General features: G+C 42.9%; 1 protein-coding gene across 12 annotated transcripts in view; it reads right to left on the bottom strand.

Moving 5' to 3' along the window:
* Positions 1-15,791, bottom strand: part of RBBP5 (RB binding protein 5, histone lysine methyltransferase complex subunit) — a 37,905-nt gene that overhangs the window by 9,347 nt on the left and 12,767 nt on the right. For all 12 annotated transcript variants that reach the window (XR_011381368.2, XR_011381367.2, XR_011381366.2 and 9 more), the window contains 8 exons: positions 14,907-15,079; positions 10,317-10,457; positions 8,712-8,874; positions 6,081-6,190; positions 2,537-2,656; positions 2,299-2,452; positions 2,136-2,207; positions 71-188 (listed from right to left, as the gene is read on the bottom strand). Coding sequence is in view for 9 of the 12 variants with exons in the window: in XM_008268527.5 (XP_008266749.1) it covers positions 71-188; positions 2,136-2,207; positions 2,299-2,452; positions 2,537-2,656; positions 6,081-6,190; positions 8,712-8,874; positions 10,317-10,457; positions 14,907-15,079 (1,051 nt within the window). In the remaining 3 variants the exon portion in view is untranslated. The remainder of the gene's footprint in view (positions 1-70; positions 189-2,135; positions 2,208-2,298; positions 2,453-2,536; positions 2,657-6,080; positions 6,191-8,711; positions 8,875-10,316; positions 10,458-14,906; positions 15,080-15,791) is intronic.

The raw sequence follows: 15,791 nt of genomic DNA on the forward strand, positions 1-15,791 counted from the left end.
TGAAACAAATTTACAACTCCAATCAAGACCACTACATAAAGCCATCATTTTCCCTTGAGGAAAACGTTACCTGTCTGTTCAGGTTCACTCTTGTCTTCATCTTCAATATCGAACTCCGATTCCCTTTCCTCGTACTCTACATTTTCATCCAACTCTTTGAAATCTGGTGCAAATGCACTCCAATTTTCCTATTCCATACACACACACACAAAAAAACCACTAATTAACCATAAAAGTAGATTAATCATACAATATGTTGTGGCATAGTAGGCTAAGCCTCCACTTGCAATGCTGGCATCCCATATGGCACCCGTTCTAGTCCCAGCTGCTCCTCTTTCAGGCCAGCTCTCTGGTATGGCCCAGAAAAGCAGTGGAAGGTGGCCCAAGTACTTGGGCCCCTGCACCCGCAGGGGAGATCCGGAATAAGCTCCTGACTTCAGATTGGCCCAGCTTCAGCCACTGCAGCCATTTGGGAAGTAAACCAACGGATGGAAGACCTTTCTCTGCCTCTGCCTCTCTCTGTAACTCTACCTCTCAAATAAATAAATAAAATCTTTAAATATATATATATATATATATATATATATATATACACACACACACACATAAATGAAAGATTCAGAATTCCAAGATTAAATTTGGTAGAGTATAAAAATTAGGTATATACAGGTTGTATTATCTTTTTTTTTTTTTTCTGACAGGCAGAGTTAGACCATGAGAGAGAGAGACAGATAGAGAGGTCTTCCTTCTGTTGGTTCACCCCTCAAATGGCTGCTACAGCCGGCGCGCTGCACTGATCTGAAGCCAGGAACCAGGTGCTTCCTCCTGGTCTCCCATGAGCGTGCAGGGCCCAAGCACCTGGGCCATCCTCCACCACCTTCCCGGGCCTCAGCAGAGAGCTGGAGTAGAAGAGGAGCAACCAGGACAGAACCGGCGCCCTGAACGGAACTAGAACCCAGGGTGCCGGCGCCACAGGTGGAGGATTAGCCTAGTGAGCCGCAACACCGGCCTTCAGGTTGTATTATCTTAAAATATTTCCTATTTGAAACATTCCAAGTTATTAACTCAGCTCTTTCATAGGTAACTGCTGTCTTTAATCCTTTTAAGACGTAATTTGGGATGGAGCTATGGTGTAGCGGATAAAGCCTCCGCCTACAGTGCCGCATCCCATATGGGTGCCAGTTCGAGTCCCGGCTGCTCCACTTCTAATCCAGTTCTCTCCTGTGGCCTGGGAAAGCAGTGGAAGATGGTCCAAGTCCTTGGGCCCCGTACCTTGTGGGATACTGGGAGGAGGCTCCTGGCTTCGCATAGGCACAGCTCTGGCCATTGCGGCTAACTGAGGAGTGAACCAGTGGATGGAAGATCTCTCTCTCTCTCTCTATCTCTCTCTCTCTCTCTGTCTCTCCTTCTGTGTAACTCTGACTTTCAAATAAATAAATAAATCTTTTTTTTTTTTTTTTAAAGTAAAAAGTAGGGCTAGCGTTGTGGCATAGCAGGTTAAGCTGCCGCCTGCAACACTGGCATTTCATATGGCTGCTAGCTCAAATAATGGCTGCTCCGCTTCTGATCCAGCTCCCTGCTAAGGCACCTACAAAAGCAGGAGAGGCCAGCCCTGGTACTTAGGCTGCTGCACCCATGAAGGAGACCCAGACAAAGCTCCCGGCTTTGGCCTGGCAAAGCTCTGGCCGTTGCAGCCCACTGGGGAGTGAACCAGCACCTGGAACACCTCTCTCTGTTAACTCTGCCTTTCAAATAAATAAATAAATCTTAAAAAAAAAAAAAGGCTTAAAGTAAAACCAGTATGTAAAACAAAAACTGAGCTGAAAATAAGAAAAGTCAAAGAAAAATATCTCTCAACTAAGTAACAAAAATATGTTAACAGAAAGAACACTAGATTTCCTTACTAAAAACAGAACTAGTAAATCGGCTTGAGACTAAGACCTTCCCATTAAAGTAAAGTGAAAACAGATGCACTTTCAAAATTAAAAAAGAAAACAAATGCACTGAAACTACTTCATTAGGTCTCAGGACTCACAGCAAAAGAATTCAGGTAACTTTTAGTGTATTACATGTAAGGCTCTTTGGTAAAAAGGGAGTATCTACTTTCAAGGCAAGTTAACCAGAAAAACACTTACGACTTGATTCTGTGCCCAGATAGATACCACTCCACTAGAAATGGATGCTATGATGGGTCGAACAGGATGCCACTAAATTTTAATGAAGCAAAGAAAAACAGGCCATAAGAACAGATTCAAAATATTCTGGTCAAGGAACAAAGCAATGCCCCGCTGCACTCACAGCCACATCCAGGAGAAGTTCTCCTCGCGTCCCGTGGAGAATCTTCACCAGGTTGCCGATGCTCTTCTCCCAGATGTACAGGGCATGCTGCCGGGCCGAGCCCGCCACGATGTATTCCCCATCCCCAGAGAAACAACACTTCTTCCACGGGGTCCTAGAGGACAAAGAAAGGACCCAAGGCGATCTGGCACCCACGCCCATGCAGCACTGTCACTCACTCCTCCCGTGCGACACGCACCTGTTCACCAAGTCCTGCAGTTTCTGCATGGGTTCCGGCTCCCCATCTCTTCCGCAGGTTAAGATTTCTCTGCCATCATAAACTCTGATTATTCGATCTGCTGTGTTAATTAAAAAGCAACTATAGAAAAACCAAAGACACCAGAGGTCAGAAATCCGTTCTATGACTAAGATTAGTGCCACACAACTAAGGAACGAGGGAGAAACTAGGTGAAAACCTACAGACCAGAATACTTGTGTATCCACTGGTCCCCTTCCAAACCAAAACACAATCTGAAGTGAGAGTGTTTTATACTTCCTGCATATTCCTGAACACAACCGTACCTAACTGAAATGTGAGACCTCCACACTTACACGCTGAAGTCACAAGCTACAGTTAAACACACACAAACACTTCATTTCTTTAATCTGTTTTATATACATATATTCTTTTTAAAGATTTATTTATTTATTTGAAAGGTGGGTGGAGGAGAGAGAGAAATTGATTTTCCATTTACTGGTTCACTCTCAAAATGGCTACAGTGACCATGCTGGACCAGGCGGAAGACAGAAGTCAGGAGCTTTATCCAAGTCTCCCATGTGGGTGCAGGGGCTCAAGTACTTGGGCTATCTTCTCTGCTTGCCCATGCACATTAGCAGGGAGCTGGATCGGAAGTGGAGAAGCCAAGCCTCAAACCAGCACCCACATGGGTTGCTGGCATCTCCAGTAGCAGTTTAACCCACAATGCCAGCCCCCAATATATTCTCTTTAAAAAAAAAAAAAGATTTATTTATTTATTTTGAAAGAGAGAGAGAGAGAAAGGGACACAGAGAGATCTTCCATCCACTGGTTCACTCCTCAGATGGCCACTACAGCCAGCACTGGGCCAGGCCAAGGCCAGGAGCTTCATTTGGGTCTCCCACGTGGGTGGCAGGGGTCCAAACATTTAGGTCACCTTCCACTGCTTTTCCCAGGCCATCAGCCAGGAGCTGGATAGGAAGTGGAGCAGCCAGGACTCAAGCTGGCACCCACATGGGATGCAGGCACACAGGCAGCAGCTTTACTCACTAAGCCACAATGGTGTCCCCCAATATATTCTTCTTAATGAGTTAATGAAGCTTGTCACTTTAAAATGTCCAATTTTTTACTGGAATGACACTGGAAAGTTCAGAGATCTATCTAAAATACAATTTATTTCAGATTTTCTTTCTTTTTAAAGGTTTATTTACTTGAAAAGCGGAACAACAGAAAGGGGAGAGAGGGAGAGAGACCTTCCTTATAGTGGTTCAGGCCTTAAATGCCCACAACAGCCAGGGCTGGGCCAGGCTGATCCAGGAGCCAGGTACTCCCTCTGGGTCCCCCCCCTGACTGGCAGAGATCTAACACCTGAACCTCCCAGGAGGTGCATTAGCAGGAAGTTGCTGGAGGCACTCGAACATGAGATGACGGCACCCTAAGCAGCAGTCTAACCTGCCCTGCCACAACGCCTGCCCTCGTCACTTTCTTACACACTTCACTAACGTGAATTAGGAGCCGGCACTGTGGCACAACAGATTAAGCTGCTGCCTGCAATGCCCGCACCCCATATGGATGCCAGTTCAGGTTTCGGTCGCTCCACTTCTGATATGGCTCCCTGCTAATGCACTTGTAGGGGCAGCAGAGGTCGCCTCAAGTGCTTGGGCCCCTGCATCTATGTAGGAGACTCAAAAGAAGCTCCTGGCTTTGGGATGGCCCAGCACTGGCTGTTGAGGCCATTTGGGGAGTAAACCAATGGATGGAAGATCTGAGTCTCTCCCTCTCTCTCTCTCTCTGTAGCTGACTTTCAAATAAATAAATAAATCTTTAAAAAAAAAAAAAAAAGGGAGAGAGAGATATTTTGAACTAAACTGGAATGTCAGTTAAGGATATACAGGTGTTCCTAAACAAAATAGAATGAATGTTATCTCTTACTAACAACCTATTTCTTCTAATTTCTGCTTATCTACTTCTAACTGGGTAACCAAACTTACCACAAACAACATCTGAAACTGAAAGGGTGAACAAACGTTACGTGACTGCACATCCAGCTACAAGGTGCACCTGACGCCATCCATCTGATGACAACAGTTCCTCTCTACCCAGCACTTACTACAAGCCAGGCACTCTCCTTCCAAGCACTGACCACTCAGATACCTTTATGTAAAAAAAATGGCAGGAGCCAGTGTTGTGGCACAGCAGATTAAGTTGCTACTCGCAATGCCAGCATCCTCTATCAGAGAGCTAGTTCAAGTCCTGGCAGCTCCACTTCCAATCCAGCTTCCTGCTAACTTACCTGGGAAAGCAACAGAAAATAGTCAAATACTTGGGTCCCTGAACTTGGATGGCTGAGCCTTAGCCATTATGGCCATCTGGAGAATGAACTAGGGATGGAAGATCTCTCTCTCTCTCTTTTTCTTTCTTTCTTTCTTTCTTTCTTTCTTTCTTTCTTTCTTTCTTTCTTTCTTTCTCTCTTTCTTTCTCTCTTTCTTTCTCTCTTTCTTTCTCTCTCTCTCTCTCTCTCTCTCTCTCTCTCTCCCATCACTCTCCCATCACTCTCCCATCACTCTCCCATCACTCTGCATTTTAAATAAATCCTCAAAAAGAAAAGAAATGGCCCTATAACCTCTAAGTAAGGAAGATGTGACACTGGTCCAATGCAGGAAATTTTATAAATTCAAGAACCAACTACTAAGATTTTCTAACACCTTTAAGGGAGAAAAAAATTTAACTGTAAAATATAAACAAGCTGCAAATCTCAACGTATTTCTGCAGTCTACTCACTTTTAAAGCTGTCTTTAAACAGGTCTTCAAAGAAGGAGGTACCTTTCTCTGAAGGGAGGAGAGAACCTCCACTTTGAATATGACCTTGTCTAAACAAGATAAGAGTCGGTGAACTCAAAAGGCTTCCATAGCCTTGGAAACTCATGACTGGTGCATAGGGAGATTACTGATGCCATAAACAGGAGTGTCAATTTGTAAAGTCAACAACAGGAGTCACTGTGCACTTACTCCTCATGTAGGATCTCTGTCCTTAATGTGCTGTACATTGAGACTTAATGCTATAATGAGTACTCAAACAGTATATTTCGCTTTGTGTTTCTATGGGGGTGCAAACTGTTGAAATCTTTACTTAATGTATACTAAACTGATCTTCTGTTAAAAAAAAAAAAAAAGAAGAAGAAGAAATTATCAATTCCCAACTTGACTCTCACTGGGATTAAACATGACAATAGGTCTGATCTGATTTCATCATCATTTAAAAAATCATCTATTATTTTTCACTTTATGTTTGTGTGGGAGCAAACTGTTGAAATCTTTACTTAATGTATGCTAAACTGATCTTCTGTATATAAAGAGAATCGAATATGAATCCTCATGTGAATGGAAGGGGAGAGGGAGTGGGAAAGGGGAGGGATGCGGGTGGGAGAGATGATATGGGGGGGAAGCCATTGTAATTCATAAGCCGTACTTTGGAAATTTATATTCATTAAATAAAAGTTAAAAAAAAAAAAAAAAAAGCTGTCTTTAAGGACAAGGGCCCACTCACCTCCCCTTCCGGGCAAACTCAATTGACTTTATGGCTGTGGTATTGCTTGTTCCAGTGGTTACTCTGAAGGAAGCAACAAGATCTTGAGAATCTGTTTTTAAGACCAAAATCTAAGTTCAAAGGAGAAAAACAAAAGTTAATATTCTGGTAACAAACAGTAATTACATCTGGCTTCTGTGAAGTGGGCAGAGACTGGGTAAAAACACAAATGTCTACTAATCCCAAACACCTCAACACCATTAGCTGGTATTTCCTTTACCTCTTAAGATAAAGGGTCTTAAACTGTTATTAAAACTTGATGTTTAATAGCCAAAAGCTGGAAGCAATCTAAGTATTCATCAGGTGAATGGACAAACAAATGTGATGCACACATACAACCGAACCTTGAACAAGAGAGTAATTCTGATGCTGCTACAACATAGGTCAACCTTGAGGACATTATGCTAAGTGAAATAAGCCTGTCTCACAGAACACACACTTAGGCTTCTGCTTATATGAGGTACCTAGGATAGACAAGTTCACAGAGACAGAAAGTGGAACGGTGGTTTCAGGGGTTAGAGAAGAGCAGGGAATGGGAAATTACTAGTTAATGAGTACACAGCTCCAGTCTGGCAAGATAAAGAATTCTGGAGACGCACAATTGTAATGGTGGCACATCAATGTATTTACCATCACTGTACAGCTAAAGAGGGTAAATGGTCACACTTACGTTATATGTACCTTACAGCAATTTTGTAATGTCAATTTCTAAATCAGCCCATGTGACCTAGTTCAAAAATTCAATAATATGAGACTAGTCCTGTGGCATAGTGGGTTAAGCCAGTGCTTATGGCACTGCCATCCCATATGGGCACTGGTTCGAGTCCCGGCTGTTCCACTTTTTTTTTTTTTTTTTTAAGATTTATTTTATTTATTTGAAAGAGAAACAGAGAGAGGTAGAGCCAAATGACCGCAACAGCCAGAGCTAAGCTGATGCGAAGCCAGGAGCTTCCAATGGGTCTCTCCCACAGATGCAGGGGCCCAGGCACTTGGGCCATAGCAGAGAGCTGGATCGGAAGTGCAACAGCTGGGACTTGAAGCGGTGCCCATAAGGGACGCTGGCACTCAGGCTGGGGCTTTAACCAGCTAAGCCACAGCACTGGCCCCTGTTCCACTTCTAATCCAGCTCCCTGCTGATGCTCCTGGGACAGCAGAGGAAGATGGCCCAAGCTCCTGGGCCCCTGCACTCACATGGGAGACCTGGAAGAAGCTCCTGGCTTCCAGATCAGCTCTGCTCTGGCCTTCATGACCACTTAGGGGAGTGAACTAACAGATGGAAGATATATTTCTCTGTCATACTCCCTCTGTGACTCTGACTTTCAAATAAATAAATAAATCTAAAAAAAATTAATAATAACCAACGTGCATAATAGAACCACAAATTCTAAGTATAGAAAGAACTTTAAAGCTTGCCCAACCTCTTTTTCCAGAGAAGCACCTTTTACGATGTATCCCAGACACAAGAATCTACATCTTCCCAACATTCCAAAAGGTAGGGCAGGAGTTTAACAGGAAGAAAGAGGGTATGGAGGCCTCAGTACTACAGGACAAGCTTGGCTAATTACATACAGCCCTATAAAAATACATAGTAAGACATTTTCATCAGCAGAGTTCCAGATGATAATATGATTTAAATTTAATTAAATAATTTTTCAGGGGCCATCACTATGATGTAGCACGTAAAGCTGCCGCCTGCAATACTGGCATCCCAGTTCAAGACCCGGCAGCTCTACTTCTGATCCAGCTCCCTGCTATGGCCTAGGAAAGCAGTAGAAGACAGCCCAAGTGCTTGGGCCCCTGCACCCACGTGGGAGACCCAGAGGAAGCTCCTGACTCCGGATCAGCACAGCTCCAGCCGTTGCAACCAACTGGGGAGTGAACCAGCGGATGGAAAACTTCTCTCTCTCCCTCTCTCTCTGCCTCGTCTTTCTGTGTGTAACTCTTTCAAATAAATAAATGAATCTTTAAAAAAAAAGTAATTTTACAATTTAGTGTCAGCCTTTCATTACCAAAATCCAGTAAAGGCCTTTCCATCCTTTTCCAGGTCCAAGAATCTCTGACCATTCTAAATCCAAATACCAGCAATCATGATGGCAAGAGAAAAACAGGGTACAATCAGCTACAAGTAGGAGCCACATTTAGTCCAGTTGTAAAGAAATTCAGAAAGGAGAATAAGGAAGCATGAAATGAATCAACGCCCAAGATGCCTGATCGTGGGCCTGGCACTGGTGTAGTGGTTAAGCCACCACCTATAACACCAGCATCCAACATGGGTGCCAGTTTGTGTCCCAGCTGCTCTGCTTCTGATGGGACTCCCTGCTAATGCACCTGGGAAAGCAGCAGAAGATGGCCCAAGTGCTTGGGCCCTGCCACCTGGAGACCCAGATGGCTTCCAGGCTCCTGGCTTCAGCTGGCTCTAGCCTAGCTGCATCTGTTTTAACCATCTGGGGAATGAACTAGCAAATGGAAGATTTCTCTATCTCTACCTCTTGCTCTGTAACTCTGCCTTTCAGATAAATAAATAAATTCATCTTTAAATTAAAAAAAAAAGTGTTACCCATGTTTCACCACCCTCCAGGTTTCCAGGCTTACCTTGCCTTTTGCATTTCCTGTATAGATATATTCTCCTCGCCTATCAAAAGATGCCACCACGTTCAAATCGGAGTCATCGTCTACCGGCAGAACGACATGTTTGGAATCTGAAAGGGTCAACATGACAGGAGCAGATTTCATGGGACACACGAGAACCTTGTTCCTGTTTAAAAATATGAATGGTATATTGGCTGTTGCTTTGACACTGGCAGACTGATTCCCTGTCCTCATCCCTGATCCCTGTCCTCTACCCTCATCAGCTCTCTCAGTTCAGACAGATTTGAAGTAATGAAAACAATAAATCTACCTGTCTAGTAACAGGGGAAAGACTGAGTAAAATTATGGGGTCCCACCTTAACAAAGTAATAACTAAAATACATACGGAGACGCAGCAAACTAGCAATGCTAAAACACGAAAGTAAAACAGCAAACTACTGATCCCAAAGGTGGTAAAAAAAAAAAAAAAAAAAAAGGCCTGCTTATGCACTCTAATACATATTGTGCTATGAGGCACTACATAACAAACTTTATCCTTAAAGGAAACTTGACTAAGAGAGAACCCAGAGAAATGAAAATAGTTGCATGGTAATGATGGTGAGTAACTTCCTCTTTTTTTTTTTGTTTTATAAAGATTTTATTTATTGATTTGAGAGGCAGAGTTATAGACACTGAGAAGGAGAGACAGAAAGAAAGGTCTTCCTTCCTCTGGTTCACTCCCCAAAAGCCTGGAACAGTCAGAGCTACATTGATCCAAAGCCAGGAGCTTCTTCCTGGTCTCCCACATGGCTGCAGGGGCCCAAGCACTTGGGCCATCTTCTACTGCTTTCTCAGGCCATGGCAGAAAGCTGGATTGGAAGAGGAGCAGCCAGGACTCGAACTGGCACCCATATGGTATGCTGGCACCACAGGCAGAGGATTAAACTACTGCGCCACAGTGCCAGCCCCAGTAACTTCCTCTTAAATGTAGTTTTAATATTGAGCTTTTGAGTTTTAATGAGTAGGGGAAACCCTACTAAAGAAAATTCAAATAATCAAGGCTGAAAAGTTCCAGTTATTATATTTATTCCCACCTTTGCCGATCCCAAAAGTCTTAATACTGTCAGTTTTTAATAATACAACACTCTCCTTCAAATGTATTCAGTAAAAACCAACCTAGACAGAAAGATTATTTTATGTAGAAGATTTGAATAGATGTTTGCATTTGTCTCCTAAGAAATTAAATGGGGCAGGCATGTGGCAGAGCTGCTGGCATCCCATATACGACTACCAGTCTAAGGCTCAGCAACTCCGTTTCCAATCCAGTTCCCTGCTCGGGTGTCTGGGAAGCAGCAGATAATGGCTAAAGTGCTTGGGTCCCTGCCACCCACGTGGGTGACCCAGATGGAGTTCCAGGCCACTGGCTTCAGCCTGGCCCAGATGTGGCTGTTGCAGGCATTAGGGGAGTGAACCAGTAGATGAAAATCTGTCAGTCATTCTGCCTTCCAAATGAATAAAATAGAAATCTTCTGTAAAAACAACTTAAATGGAAACTGTCATGAGACTAGAGCTAGCTCATTCAGTTAGACCCCCCCACCCCAGGAAAGGAACAGCTTAGATTAAACCTACTGATCTCGTGGATGATACTGGACTTTTAAGATGGGTGAAGGAAACCGGAATCTCTGGTCGCAGTCGCCTGAAAGAACATCCCACTGTGACACTATATTATCGGTGGAAGCACTGACAAGCTTATGCCCATCTCGACTCCAGCTAGGAAGAAAAAAGAGCAAGTATCTAAGTTAACATATATAATATTTTATATTCATCTAAGTTAAAATACATCCTTTTAACTTAGTGGTAAAGTATACCACTCTTTCAAGAAATTTTTTTCTTATTAACAACTGTACATATTTTTGGGCCATAGTCTGACATTTTAACATATGCACACAACAGGTACTGATCGAGTGAGTGTGATCATTTCCATGAAGTGCTTGACATGACTTTAACATTGGAGTCCTGGAGCCACCCTTCTCTACTTGCTCGTGAACGACCTCATAGGTTATTATGAACTAGAGTCACCCCATACGCCAGGTGATTCCTCTAACCCAACTCTGATGTGGTACCTGTACCCAAACTCCCTCTATTTCCCTGCCTCTTCCAGCCTGCAGTAACCACCATGCTGTGTTCAGACGGAGTTGTGGTTTTTAGCTCCTACATACAAGGGAAACCAGGTTTTGTGACTGGCTTATTTCACATAACATGATATGCTTCAGGTCTATCCATTTTGCTGCAAATGACAGGATTTCATTCTTCATCATGGTTGCATGGTACAGTCCACTGTGTAGGCACTCCACTTTCTGTACCTAGTTAGCTGATGGTGAACAGCTCCCTGCTTCCGTGCCCTGTGTGATCAGCACGGTGGAGCAGGGCTCTCTGATGATTTCATGGCTTTCAGATAAACACCCAGGAGGGGGATTGATGGATCACCTGACAGTTCTATCACCAGATTTTTAACGTATCTCCATACAATTTTTAGTGGTTGCACTAATTTAAATTCCCACCAGCAGTGTATAAAAGTTCCCCTGTCTCCACATCCTCACCAGCATTTACTTTTTTTTTTTTTTTTTTTTTAACAACAGCCATTCCAACAGCAGTGGCATGATATCTTGTTGTGGTTTGATTTGCATTTTCCTGAGGGTTAGTGATACTGAGCAGTTTTTCACATATTTGTCAGCCATTTGTATTTTTTCATTTAATAAATGTCTATTCAGGCCCTTCGCCCACTTCTTGACTGGACTAGGTTTTAGTCTTTTGAGTTCCTTATAAAGTCTGGATATGAATCTTTTGTCGGGAGGGTAGCTAGCTTGCAAATATTTTCTCACATTGCAGTGCCTGGCTCTCCATTATATTGATAGTTTCCTTTGCCACACAGAAGCTTCTGAGTTTGACATAAATAACAAATTCAAACATCTAAAATCATTTGGCCCTTAGGTATTGTGTATATGTGTTTTTTTTTTTTTTTAAGGAACTGAAAGGTGCGGAATATCTGAAACTTCTGAAGTTGTCCCAGAAGTAGGACCATCACAGTGTGAATAAAACAAACAAAAACGATAAGGATCTGTTATTTGAAGAATTAAGAAAGAATCCCTCCTACCAAGTACAGCTCAACACCCTGGACACCACATAGAAAACAAGCAGACTCTCAAAGGTGGTCACTGACTAGAAACTATAACCCCTGAGGATGACATCATGAGCTCTTTGGATTTTTCACCTCTCCTATCATGGACTGAGTGACGGAGACGTCAACAACCCAGCGAGGTCAATGAGCACTGGCAAAAACCCCAAGAGCCTGGCTTCTTCAGCTCAAAGGACTCAATCCCTCTGGACAGGCACAGGGTCGGCCAGCACGGCCCGGGCGAGCCCAGACATCCACTCTCAGCAGGTCTAAACAGTCACCAGCCCCCATCCCTGGACTATGTCAGAGAAGGCCTGCACCACCCTCAGCAGGAGGAGGCCCCATCACCAGCGCTGGTGAAGACCACATGAGGAGAACCAACAAGGTATTTCTATCCTTCCAAGACGGGCTGGGGTCAGCAGAGACCTGCTCAGAGCCTCACCTGCCCATCAACAATAATGAGGCTAAGTGAGGACCCCCAACTGCTATAACAAAACGGCAATCTCCCTTCCCCCACTGCTGCAGCACCTGAGCCTGCTCACACACAAGATCTACAACTTCACAATATCCAAAATGCTCAGACTGCAACTGCAACTGAAAAAAATTACTTGTCAATCTAAGAACAAATAAAATCTGAACTTTAGTAAGAAAAGTCAATAGATATTAACACAGAAATGGTAAAGATGTCAGAATTACCTGACATGACTTCAGTGCAGTCATAACAAATTCTTCAATGAGCAATTACTAACATGGCTGAAACAAACAGAAAACTGGAAAGTCTCATCAAAGAAACAGAAGAAATAAAATAGACCCCAATAGGGATTTTGGAACTGAAAAACACTCAATTTAATAACTGAAATTAGAAACTCAGTAGATTCAGCCACCAATGGAAAAGAGAGAGGGAGGGAAGGAGGGAGGGAGAGGGAGAGAGGGAGGGAGAGAGAGAAGAGAGAGAAGAGAGAGAGAGGGAGAGGAAGGGAGGAGAGAGAGGGAGAGGGAGGGAGGGAGGGAGAGAGAAGGGAGAGAGAAGAGAGAGAGAGGGAGAGAGAGGGAGGGGGAGGGAGAGGGAGGGAGGGAGGGAAAAGAATTCATAAACTGGGGCTGGCGCTGTGGTAAGCTAAGTTTCTGCCTGTGGTGCCAGCATCCCAAATGGGCACCGGCTCAAGTCCCGGCTGCTCTACTTCCCATCCAACTCTCTGCTATGGCCTGAAAAAGCAGTGGAGAATGGCCCAAGTGCTTGGGCCCCTACACCCACATGGGAGACCCAGAAGAAACTCTGGCTCCTGGCTTCAAATCCATCCAACTCTGACTGTTGCAGCCATCTGGGGAGTGAACCAGTGGATGAAAAGACCTCTCTGTCTTTTCCTCTCTGTCTGTAACTCTGCCTCTCACATATACAATCTTTAAAAAAAATTCATAAGCTAGAAGATGGAATGATAAAAATTACCCAGTCTGAACAGAGAGAAAATAGATCTAAAAGACAAACTGAACAGCATAAGGGACCTGTAAGACAGTAACGAAAGACCTAAGATCCATATCATCAGAGTCCTGGAATGAAAGAATAAAGACAGCGATGCTTAAGTAGCTGAGAAAATAATGGATGCTATTTTCCCAAATTTAGTAAAAGAAAATCTTCAGATTCAAAATTTGAGCAACTGTCAAACATGATGGGCTCAAAGAAATCCACTCCCAGATACCCAAACTTCTTAAAAACCAACGACAAAGAAAAAAATATTGAAAGTAGCAAAACTGTTCTCCTTACTTATAGGGAAAAAACAATTTGAGTAAGAGCAGATTTCTCATTGGAAACCATGAAGGCCAGAAGGAAGTGGCATGACATCTTTCAAGTGCTAAAAACTGTCAACCTAGGAAGAACAGGAAAATTAAATCATGACATCTGTTGCCAGGAGACCTATCCTAAAAGAATGGTTAAAGAAAGCTTTCGGGGCCAGCGCTGTGGCATAGTGGGTAAAGCCGCCGCTTGCAGTCCCAGCATCCCATATGGGCGCTGGTTCGAGTAGGAGACAGTGTGATTACAAACCTACAGAAACTTATCAAGATATTTACAGTAATAACATCTGAGTGGTATTATAACTAAGGAAAATTAGTTCTTTGTGTTAGTTTTCATAATTTCCTAAAATGAGAATACATTGCTATGTAATAAAAATATATTCATGTATTTTTGATAGGAATTCTAAAATTAGATTATGATGGTTGCATGACTCTGAATATATATAAACAACTGAATTCTACACTTCAGCTGGGTGAATTGCTATTAAAAATATGTGTCTATTTAAATCTTTGTTGCAAAAACACAACAGTAAGAAAGAAACACAAAGAACCTGGAAGGGAGCCAGTGCTACCATTTTGCATGTTAGAGAAAAGCTGTGAGAGGCCAAACCTAGACAGGGATTCAGGACTCTTCCCCATCTTGCCTTTACACCATCACTGCTGCTTCCATTTAAACCAGAGGAAATAGCTGCACGGTAAGTAACCAGATCTGATGAGGCGCCTCTTTTTGATCCCAAGTTCATTAAAAAAAAAAAAAAAAAAAAAAAAAAAGCCCCACAATACAAAACTTCTGATGTGAACAAAGCAGTTTCAAACAGAAGTAAAATCAATAGACATATATCTGAGTAGATTTCAGCTTTATAACCTTAATCACTATGTTACATTAAAGGACTAGGCATGCTTATCGTCACTAAAATTGATGGAATTCAAGAATCTGCACAAGGCTGGACAAGCCAACCATCCCATCAATATTGCAATTACACTACAGCTGCAATCTTTAAATATCTCATTTCAGAACTGCAATATAAGACAACGCCTGGTACAGATCCACATTACAGCAAACTCCTTCCTACAAAGGTGTTTCAAGGACACCATGGTTTAGTCAGGATCTACATAAACTATGAGAAATTACCAATGGCTAAGTATTCAAAATTCTGAATTTAAAAAGAGCTACCTGAACTGGCAAATATACAGGCACCATTCTTCCCCCTAATTTAACCTACATTTCTCATACTAGTTTAAAATATCCTTACCATAAGGAACAGACTGGATGGATGTGTGCACTAATTATTTTAGCAATGCCTCTCGTCAAGAAATCCCAGATGACAATTCGGCCATCGTTACAGCCAACTGCGAGCAGTGTGCCCCACCTGTTAAAGGTGCACGTCAGGGCCATGCTGATACAATCCAAAGTCCCATCAGCTTCCTAAAAATGAAAAAAAATACACAGACAGTAATACTAGGTATCCAAATGATCTCTTTAAGGTTCTCTTAACACTTCTCTTGAATTTCAACTACAATACATACTAAAATAATCTCTGTGTGTCTTATACCTATTAGATGAGCCAGAATGAAGAAGTATTTATAAAAGCTAAACAAGAATTTCTGGAAACTGAGAAGGTGTTGTGGTACAGTGGGTTAAGCCACCACTTGGATGCCTGCATCCATAGAAGAGTGCCTGATTGAGTCCTGGCTCCTCCACTTCCAATCCAGCTTCCAGCTAATGTGCCTGGGAGGCAAAGGGCGATGGGCCAAGTATTTGGGTCCTTGCCACCCACATGAGAAACCCAGAAAGAGCTCCCGGCTTCAGCCTGGGGCAGCCCTTGCTGTTTTAGGTATTTGGGGAACAAACCAGTGGATGGAAGATCTTTCTCTTTCTGTTCTCTTTCTGTGTGTGTGTGTGTGTGTGTGTGTGTGTGTGTGTGTGTGAGAGAGAGAGAGAGAGAGAGAGAGAGAAATTGACTCTGCTTTTCAAATAAAGAGGATTTTTGGAAATGGATGTGCTCAATCTCTTATCACTGTAACTTTGTACAGACTTCCTAAGGGCAAACAGGTAGAGTCAAAGCCATCAGCCCAGTAATCAAAGCTCTGAGAATTTATTCTTAAAAAAAAAAATCATAACAAAAAATCATGGAATA

Source organism: Oryctolagus cuniculus, chromosome 13, assembly GCF_051225735.1.
Source record: "Oryctolagus cuniculus isolate XC-2025 breed Fujian yellow rabbit chromosome 13, ASM5122573v1, whole genome shotgun sequence".
In the NCBI taxonomy this organism is placed as follows: domain Eukaryota; kingdom Metazoa; phylum Chordata; class Mammalia; order Lagomorpha; family Leporidae; genus Oryctolagus; species Oryctolagus cuniculus.